Below are 9,721 nucleotides of genomic sequence, written 5' to 3'. Positions count from 1 at the left end.
CCTCTCACGCTCTGGCATATACTGGGCTAAGATTCTATCCTCACACTATGCCCAGTTTGCAGGCAGAGGGATGGAGATGTCTCTGCTCCTGTGGGGAGCACAGCTGGGTGCTGGGGGTCCTGCGGAGCTGCGCGGGCTGTGAGAGATCCCTGCAGAAGTATTTAAGCTGTTCCAAGGCATGTTAAGGAGATGCCGTTACAAAGCAGTGCTCTGCAGAATAGATTTGGGCTCAGATGTGATGGTGAGAAGCAGGGGGAATGCGAGCACAGATGTGGAGCCCCTGCTGCTCCCCACTGGGGGAGTAGATGAGGAGCTGCTGGGGGTGGGTGAGCAGGGGATACAAGTGGCCCCGTGGCATGTTTTGGAGTGGTTCAGCCTGGGAGAAGTTCCCGGAAAACAGCAGGACCCGAGTGAGCCTCGACACAGTTGGGCTTGTCTCTGCAGGACTGGGGAAGGCGTGGGACAGCTGCGGAAGCCCCTGGTCACCTCTGGAGACAGCAATGGTCACCATGAAAGCCTGGATCCTCCTCCTCCTCTTGGGAGCCACATCCGTTTTAGGTGAAGGTTAAATGTTTCCATTCTGGTCATTGTGCTGTCCCCTGCCCACGCCAGTGCAGGCACGTCTGTTGGCAGCCACTGAGCCAGCAGACACAGCCTGACATCGATGCTGGGTGCTGGTCTGGGTCACTGTGGCGTTTGCCCAGCCAGACAACTTCCACAAGGACTGGCTTCCATCCAGCCCCCAGAGTTCAAGCAAAGCCTGTCTGCGAGTCAGCAAGCCTCTGTATGACCAGAGATGAGCTCCCCAGCCCACTGGTCATGCTGAGACCATCCCTGCCTGCTGTCCCTGAGACCCCATAGAATCCAGTCTGTACCCACAGGAGCTGGGCACAGGGGAGAGCTGGTGCTGGGGCTCAGCTCCCCAGTTTATATGGGACTGGTCCCCAGGAACCAGCCATGGCCATCAGCTCCCCTCAGGCACGCAGGTAGCCAGCAAGTGCAGAAATCCGTTCTTGCCCCATAGGGCAATGAACCTTGGATTCATTTCTCCTTGCACATGGAGAGGCAGGAGATATTTTATCTCTCCAGCTATAAAAAGATGAATCAATCTCAGCTGCTCCAACAGGAAGTACGAAAAACTTCTTCAGTGATAAGGGAAATAGAAAATTTGTATCATACCTGAGCTGCAGTGATGCTGTGGGACATCTCTGTTATGTCCGTCTCTTGGCATCTCCTGCACTGCATCCTACAGGAGCTCTAACCAGCCACAGTCCAACGGGAAAGCTGTAATATTGAACCTAAGGATGCCCAATTCCTTGAATCTATTTTATTCTTTCATTTATTGACCCTTAGGACAAAGGATTCTGAAACCAGCCCTCAGCAGGGTCCAGATAGGACCGAAAACCTTCAGCCCGCTGGTAATGCTCAGCATGGAGAGTAAGTTAATTCCCACCTTGGGTGGATTTTCCTCGCTGGACAATTTTTCCAACAATTTAGAACTAACCAATATTATTTGAGTAGAAGAGGACATTTAGGGTTAGAATCACTCTGTGATTCTATGATTTAGGAAATGGAATAAATGTTAATCATCCACGACCCCCTGTAGGGTTTTGGCTATTGCTGACACATGCTGTTGGCTCCTCTCCTGGAAAAGGGAAGGTCAACATGTGACCACAGCCCCAGCTCCTGCGGGAGGCACGCACGGGCCGGGAGGGTGAGAAGATCCCAGGAATGGGCCAGCACATGCTCTGACTGCCTTTACCCTGCCCAGACTGTCCCCACACCCTGGGCGGTTTTGTGACACCATTCCTTTAGAATCAAAGCCTGTGGGGAATAATTAACCTGCAGAGCCCACTCCGCTCATTAATCCCCAGGAGATGCCCCAGCCTCTCATCTTTACTGCCTATGGCTCAGGATTTAAATTCTAGCAGGCACTGAAAGGGCTGGCCATGCTGAAGGATTTGGGGATTTTCCCAGCCATTTGCCCAGCTCCCAGCAGCTCTCTTAGCCACTGGGAAGAATCAAAGCACCAAAACCACGGACACTGAGAGTTCCCCTCCATTTGCTGAGAGGTATTTTTAGGAAAACTACCAGTAAAATAGTTTTCCCCTCAAAGTGCATGGCACAAGGCAGTGATGCTGGGGCTGGCTCCCTGGCTGGCAAACCCTGCCTGAACCACCCCTCTGCCCACAGGTACAAGGAGCAGCTCTCGCCAGGGAGACCCGACCTTCACCTACATCAGACGCAGTATGTTCCTGCCGGCCGGTGCCACGGGGTAGCCCTGTCCCTCCGCATGTCCCCACCAATGCTCAACCCCTCAGCTTCTCCCTCATCCTCTACTTTCTGCTTTTTCTGCTGTCAAAGCACTACCCAGAGCCATATAATGCCATTTTCCTCCACAGGATTCCCCTCCTCATTTCCTATCATCACCAGCCCTGCAGATTAAAGCAGCTGATCCCAAACAAACTTAGGATCTTGCTGAGATCCCGGTTTAATCTGTTGCACATTAAATTTTTGCTTGGGGCAAGCACAAATAGGCATTTCTCCACAGGATGTGACCACCCCAAGCCCACCTCCTCCTGCATGGATGCACAACTTGGGATGCTGAACCAGAGATACCGATGTGCCAACAGATTAAAACCTTGCCCATCTAAGCCAAGTGCTCACTCCAAGCCAGACATGACGTTTCCATATCTGCTCTCATTTAAAGGGTCTTTTCCACCCACTTGCTTTTATAAGCCAGGATCATTTTCAACCATCCATTCACAATTTGAACAGTCCAGCTCTGTGTCTGTCTGCCTTTCTAGGAAACAAATCAACCTGCTCTATTACAAATTGGGTGGAAGAATAGGTATGGGAGATGACATAGCACACGTCTCCAAGAAACTTCATTTTCAGAAACTTTAGTCACTAGCACATCCTCACAAACATTATTAGAACACTGGCATTTTAAAAAAAGCCCAAACCACAGACTCGGAGTGGATCTCATCCATTCAAAGTAGCTTAAATTAATAACATCTAGTAGCCCAGTTAAAGAAATTCCTTTAAAAATCTAACCTCATATTAAACTCTCAATGTGTTTTGCAAATTTTCTCTGTTTTACCGATCAGCTGGCTCCCGACATGCTCAGTCTGCTCGGTAGCATCTTAAGCTTCTGGTTTGCACACAGTAAAAGTGGTGCTCACAACAGGACACACGCTGCCCCTATAGAAAACATATGTTGAAATTTGGTTAAAGATATTCAACATGATCATACCAACAATTTTACCATTTTATAACTATTTAACCACTCTACCTTTTTTTTACTATTTAACCACATTTGAAACAGACAAGTGTTGCCCCTCAAACAACATTTAAATGAGAATGTGTGTTTGATTTCCTTAAGCCAAAGTTATTCTACACTAAGCATAAGCTGCCTGCACTTTGCTCCTCTTGGGTTTATCTTAATCATCCTGAATTTGGTAGCCTGCAAGGAATTAAGTCAGAAGCCTTCAGATGCCTTCTCATGCTTTAATTCCCAGCTCCCTGAACATGCTTTGAGTTTGTTTAATCCATGTGGTGCATAATATCCAAATGTATAGTCTGAGTTCTAGAGAAGCTGCTAAAACCCAACTGCCCATTTCTGGGCAGCTGTATGTGTAATGTGCGCCTCAGTAACACACCACTGATGTTATTCAAGGTCCACTGGTGCAAGACTCAAAAAGGTTTTTGTCTCCATGGTCGAAATGGAGCGAGTGCTCAGCAAAGTGTGGCCAAACCGGGGTGCAGAAGCGTACCAGATCCTGCCTAGCTGAGCGCCTCTGGGGCGTGCACTGTAATGAAGCAACTGAGGAAGGGCGGCTCTGCATTGGACATGTTTGCTCAGGTGCTCCTATAACCTCACTTACGGGCAGGGGAGGATGTCCTGGTCTCACCACTGCACAGATGTTTTATTCCCTTTGCTGTCATTTTACCATCTTTCTCTCCTTTACCAGAATTTAGTGATTCCCAAGCAGGGCTGGAGAGTACAAAGAGCAGAGCAGGAGGAGTTTATAGCCAAACAGAAAGATAACAGGGACTCACAATATCTTGGAGATATAGAAAAAATCTCATTAATCTTGTTATAACGGCAGCTCTCAAGGTGGAGTCTGTGACTGCAGACAGCTGCCTCCGTGCAACCTCCAGGAAAGAGATGATTTGGGAATATCAAATTGCCATAGTCCCTGCTGAAGGGGCTTGTAATTAATTATATTATTCTTACAATCCCCTTTTAACCAAGTAATTCTGAAAACATTCTGAAAACATGTTTTGTGCAGAAAAATTGTTTCAGGTTTTCCCTGATTTCTTACATTTATTTTCATCTTTGAAAAATCAGGTAGCCGCTGTACAGGGATGCTCTGTGATTGTAAAAGGAATGACCTGAGCCTTGGGAAAAGACAGATTATTATTTAGGATTAATCACTATAGGTAAATGAGTACAGAGTAATATTTGGGAGACCAATTGTTAAACCCATCAGGTAATGCTCACTTGGCAATTACCCCACATCCTGCTCAAGCCAGGATACTATTGAATAAGGGGAGACAGCTTTTGGGAAAGACCAAAATCACAACTTCTGGGCATGCACTGGTAACAGAAACCTAGAAAGTTTATGACATTGAATTTGTAATTTTGCCAGGGTTGAGCTAAGAGCTCACATGCTGATCTGGATTCAAATTTCCCTGAAATTCAGCCCTTTGGGGAAGATAAATAGCAGTTCCTAGCTGTAATTATATCCACGTGGCTGCTTTCTACTAATTGTCAGGTTCAAAATTACATCGTCCCTGCCTTTCTGATGCACAGCTGTGGATAATCAGGAAAAATATGTTTTGGATACAATTTGCTCCTTATGCAGTATTTGCCTTATTGCATCTAAATTAAAAGCAGACACAAGAACGTGCTGTGGGTGTTGTGGGGACTTGGGGCTGGTTTTTGATGTGTCTGCTTCTCCTCCAGCCTGCAACATCACCTGCCCTATGGGCCGTGTCAATGCCGACTGTGACACCTGCATGTGTGAGGATGCCACCCTGCACGGGAAGGTGTCTCTCGAGGATGGGTCACCTGCTGCCGATGCCCGGGTCTACCTGCAAGCCAAGAAACTCAAGCTATTGACAATGGCCGATAACAGAGGCATGTTTAGGATCCCCGGAGTCTGTCCTGATGGGAAAAACACCCTTAAAATAAAGAAAGCCAAATATGCAACAGCGACTGTCACTGTGCCTGAAAGCGACCGGAGAAACCTGGCAATCCAAGTACAACTACACCGATCAGGTAGCCCCAAAGAGGGGGGATGCAGGAAGCTATATGCAGGCATCAGAAATAAACTGTGGTTTTATGGGAGGAAGAGTAATGAGATGGCCTTTTCCTTTTCCTGCAGGCAAACCCTACATTTTCAGGAGCCCTGAGGACAAAGCCAGGAGAGTGGGACAGAGTGTGTCACTCTGCTGTGATGCCCGAGGGAGCCCAGCCCCCGACCGCTACCTCTGGTAAGGAGCTTGAGTTCAACCTGCCAAAAGTCGTAGTTGTCCCATGGATGCCGGTTTTATCTCCTTACCATCTCCATAAATGGGGGGGTTTAGCTATAAAACAGTTAAATACTCTGAGAACTGATGGCTGCAAGTGATGGCTTCCTCACAATGGCACAGCAATGTCATCTGCTGAGGGATTCATTGGAAAAACTCAAAGAGTTTAAAAACCTCATCAGACACAACTGGCAGCTCTGCCTGCCTGCCAGCTGTCCAGCAGCCACATCTCAGTACTGCCAGCAGTAGGGGAAAATTTTTTAGGTGATGCCACCTAGCCAAACAAAAACCAGGGAAACTGAGGCAGGAAATCTGGCAAAATCCACATAATAGGATGCAGGATTAAGCCATCGCTGTGCTCCAGCCAGACTGTCAGCCTCTGTCTCCTTAACTGTTCCTGGCAGGTACCACAATGGCTCACTACTGGATCCCTCCTTGTACAAATATAAAAACAACCTAATTCTGAAGAACCTGAACAGTGGACAGTCAGGAGAGTATTTCTGCAAGGCCAGCAGTGCTGGGGGGTCGGCAAAGTCCCAAGTTGCCAAGCTGGCTGTCATAGGTAAGAGAGTTATGTGCCTGATGCTCTCCAAGCAGCTGGGGAGCTGTTGGTGTGCAAGAACCAGAAACTGAGATACATCTGGTAAAGAAAAGCCACAGGAAAAATACTTGAAGTTTATAACATTCATCTGTTTGCAGATAAGCTTGAGTGAGCTGGTTATGAACCAGACGCTCCTTACAAACCAAAGCTCTGGATTGCAGGTGACCTACCAAGCTCAACCTGCTGCTGTCAGATTTCTCACTGTACTTGCTGCCTGACATGGGAATATTTATGGTTGTTTTTAAAATCCTGGGACACATTTTAGTCTTGCCATAGTCAAAAAGCCAGGCAGCAGCAGAGTATCTAGCTGAGGGTGGGTTGGATGACTATAGTGGATAAGCAGGAGCTGGGATGCTCCTGCAAACAGCTCTTAATCAGGGTCCTAAAGCTAAAGCTGAGCTGCTTCCTTCACTGAAATGAGTTAACCAGCTAACAAAAATCCTGCACAAACCTCATTGTTTTTAGGAGCAATGTTTAGCTCTGAGGTTTCAGACAACACAGTGATGACTGTACAATTATTTCATGCTGCTCATTAAGAAATCCTATTCAACAGGAAGACAAGAGGCAGCCTGTGACCCCCAACCCCAAAGCCACCTCATCCGACTTCCTCATGATTGCTTCCAAAAAGCAACAAACTCCTTCTACTATGATGTGGGCAAGTGCCCAGCAAAGACCTGTGTGGGGAAGCTGGATAAGGGACTTCGGTGTAAGGACAATGTCTCCTACTGCTGCGGGGTATCCAAGATGGAAACCAGGGACATCTCCTGCGATGGCTACACACTCCCCACTAAAGTCATTATCGAATGTGGGTGCAAAATATGCACCGAGACCAAAATAATGGTTCGAGGCAGAGCCACAGCAGCAGATAATGGTGAGCCACTGAGGTTTGGCCACATTTACATGGGGAACAAGAGAGTGAGTATGACTGGCTACAAGGGAACCTTCTCCATCCACATTCCAGCAGATACGGAGAGACTGGTTCTAACTTTTGTGGATCGACTGCAGAAGTTTGTGAACACAACGAAAGTTCTGCCCTTCAAGGAAAATGGAGGTGCTGTATTTCATGAAATCAAGCTACTAAGAAAGAAAGCCCCTGTTACACTGGAATCCACCGAAACAAATGTGATTTCTTTGGGGGAAATGGAAGAAGATGATCCAATTGCTGAATTAGAAATTCCTCCCAATGCATTTTATAGGAAAAATGGAGAGGTCTACAGTGGCAAAGTGAAAGCCAGCGTGACATTTCTGGACCCGAGAAACATCACCACAGCCCCTGTGACACAAAGTGATCTGAACTTTGTAGATGAGGAAGGAGATGTATTTCCGCTCCGCACATATGGCATGTTTTCTGTGGACTTCACGGATGAACAGGGTACAGAGTCCCTCAATGCAGAAGAGGTGAAGGTTCATTTGGATGCTGCTCAGGTCAAGATGCCAGAGCACCTGCAAGAGATGAAGCTTTGGTCCCTGAACCCAGAGACAGGCTTATGGGAGGAAGAAGGGGACTTCAACATTGAAAAAAGCACGCGGCGCAAACGGGAGGAGAGAACTTTTTTGGTTGGGAACATGGAGATCAAAGAGAGGCGTCTCTTTAACCTGGATGTCCCTGAGAGCAGACGGTGCTATGTCAAAGTCCGAGCCTACAGAAGCGAGAGATTTCTGCAAAGCGAGCAGATCCAAGGGGTTGTAATTTCTATTATAAACACGGAGCCAGAACCAGGGTTCTCCTCCAACCCCAGAGCATGGGGCCGTTTCGACAGCGTAGTCACTGGTCCTAATGGTGCCTGTGTGCCCGCTTTCTGTGACGAGCAGAACCCCGAGGCCTACGGAGCTTATATCTTGGCGAGCATGGGGGGTGAAGAGCTCGAAGCTGTGCCCTCTGCTCCCAAACTCAACCCTGCTGCTATTGGGGTCCCACAGCCATACCTCAACAAGCTCAACTACAGGAGGACAGACCACGAGGACTCCAACATTAAGAAAACAGCATTCAGCATTAATGTGGCCAAGCCAAGCCCTAATTCCCCAGAAGAGAACAACGGCCCTATTTATGCCTACGAAAACCTCAGTGAATGCGAGGAAGCTCCACACAGCGCTGCTCACTTCAGGTTTTACAGGATAGAAGGAGACCGGTACGACTACAACACTGTTCCCTTCAGTGAAGATGACCTCATGAGCTGGACCGATGACTACCTGGCGTGGTGGCCCAAACCCATGGAATTTAGGGCCTGCTACATTAAAGTAAAAATAAATGGGCCCCAGGAGGTGAATGTAAGATCTCGCAACATGGGTGGGACGCACCCACGCACCATTGGCAAACTCTATGGCATCAGGGATGTCCGTAGCATCCGTGACCCCCGGCAGCGGGACGTGTCGGCAGCCTGCCTGGAGTTCAAGTGCAGCGGAATGCTCTTCGACCAGGACCGTGTGGACCGTACACTCGTCAAAGTGGTCCCACAAGGCAACTGCCGTCGAGTGAGTGTCAACAGCATGCTCCATGAGTACCTGGTGAACCACCTCCCCATGGCTACCAACAATGACACCAGCGAGTACACAATGCTGGCACCTCTTGACCCACTGGGACACAACTACGGCATCTACACAGTCACCGACCAAGACCCAAGGATCGCCAAGGAAATTGCCCTGGGCAGGTGTTTCGACGGCACATCTGATGGCACCTCCAGAACCATGAAGAGCGACGTCGGTGTTGGGTTGACTTTCACTTGTTCGGAAAGGAGCGCAACAGAGCAAAGTATCTTCCAGTCTCAGAGGAACTTGGGCCAGCAATCTCCAAGGAACTCAGGCCAGCAGTCCATCCTGGTTCTGCCAGGGCAGAGCCCCGTGTACCAGAGGCCGCCAGCAAGCCGCCGAAACAACCAAGCCAGGATCCCGATGAGAGGTCAACGTCCCACCTACTAGAACTGTATAGGAGCATTGGTAAAGTCACTCACACTCAATTAAATATACTTTGAAAGCAACATCAACCTGCTAAATAACCTAATTGAAAGCTGGTAGGTGTCATTATTTATGAGACATAATTAAGGTGCCATTTTTTTTTCCCCACCAGAAAGGAAAGACATAAGGCGAGAAGTGGGGGCCAGCAGTAGTGAGTTTGTGTCTTATTAAATGCATCCATAAAAATCTTTTTTCTGCCTGACATTAAACAGCTTCATGTGATAGCCTAAAGGGAAGACTAAACACATGATTCAATTAAGTCATGAACATAAAACATTTTTCTGTTCTGCATCTGCAGACTTTGCCAGCCCAAGTACCTGTACAGTAGCTGGTAACATGAAAAGGAATAAACTGATTTCCTCATACTGAATTCAACTGCAAGGTTTCGTACTTGAAATGTAAGTATTTTATTTATTTCTAGCTTGTTTTAGAATGATTGTATTCAAGCTAAACTACTGGCAGCTGCATTTCTAAGAACTCACAGGCTCAATAGCACACAGAAGCCATGTGGATTTGCAGACTCCACGTGGACATAGCTAGAGTTTTCTCTTGCTTCTTGCATTATTTGACAAGAAAATCCATGCTCTACGATAGGGTAGGCTAATAAAAAAAGTAATTTTGTAACTTCGA

General features: G+C 47.7%; 1 protein-coding gene across 2 annotated transcripts; it reads left to right on the top strand.

Annotated features, from left to right (window-relative positions):
* The first annotated feature begins 476 nt into the window (after positions 1–476).
* On the top strand, positions 477–9,721 carry LOC121670007 (cartilage intermediate layer protein). Of its 2 annotated transcripts, XM_042039683.1 has the most exons (8): positions 477–558; positions 1,354–1,437; positions 2,194–2,247; positions 3,680–3,865; positions 4,973–5,287; positions 5,394–5,502; positions 5,943–6,100; positions 6,693–9,721. In XM_042039683.1, exons 1-8 carry the CDS (start codon positions 501–503, stop codon positions 9,053–9,055), a joined length of 3,327 nt encoding a protein of 1,108 aa, XP_041895617.1. In that variant the 5' UTR covers positions 477–500; the 3' UTR covers positions 9,056–9,721. The 2 variants fall into 2 exon arrangements, with proteins under 2 accessions (XP_041895617.1, XP_041895618.1); XM_042039684.1 differs by lacking the exon at positions 3,680–3,865.

Source organism: Corvus kubaryi, unplaced genomic scaffold (assembly GCF_017639235.1).
Source record: "Corvus kubaryi isolate FWS band 111438036 unplaced genomic scaffold, C.kubaryi_AGA036_p1.0 37394, whole genome shotgun sequence".
Taxonomy (NCBI): Eukaryota; Metazoa; Chordata; class Aves; order Passeriformes; family Corvidae; genus Corvus; species Corvus kubaryi.
Note: the sequence above shows the minus strand (reverse complement) of the source record. Positions and strands in the feature narration are given on the sequence as shown.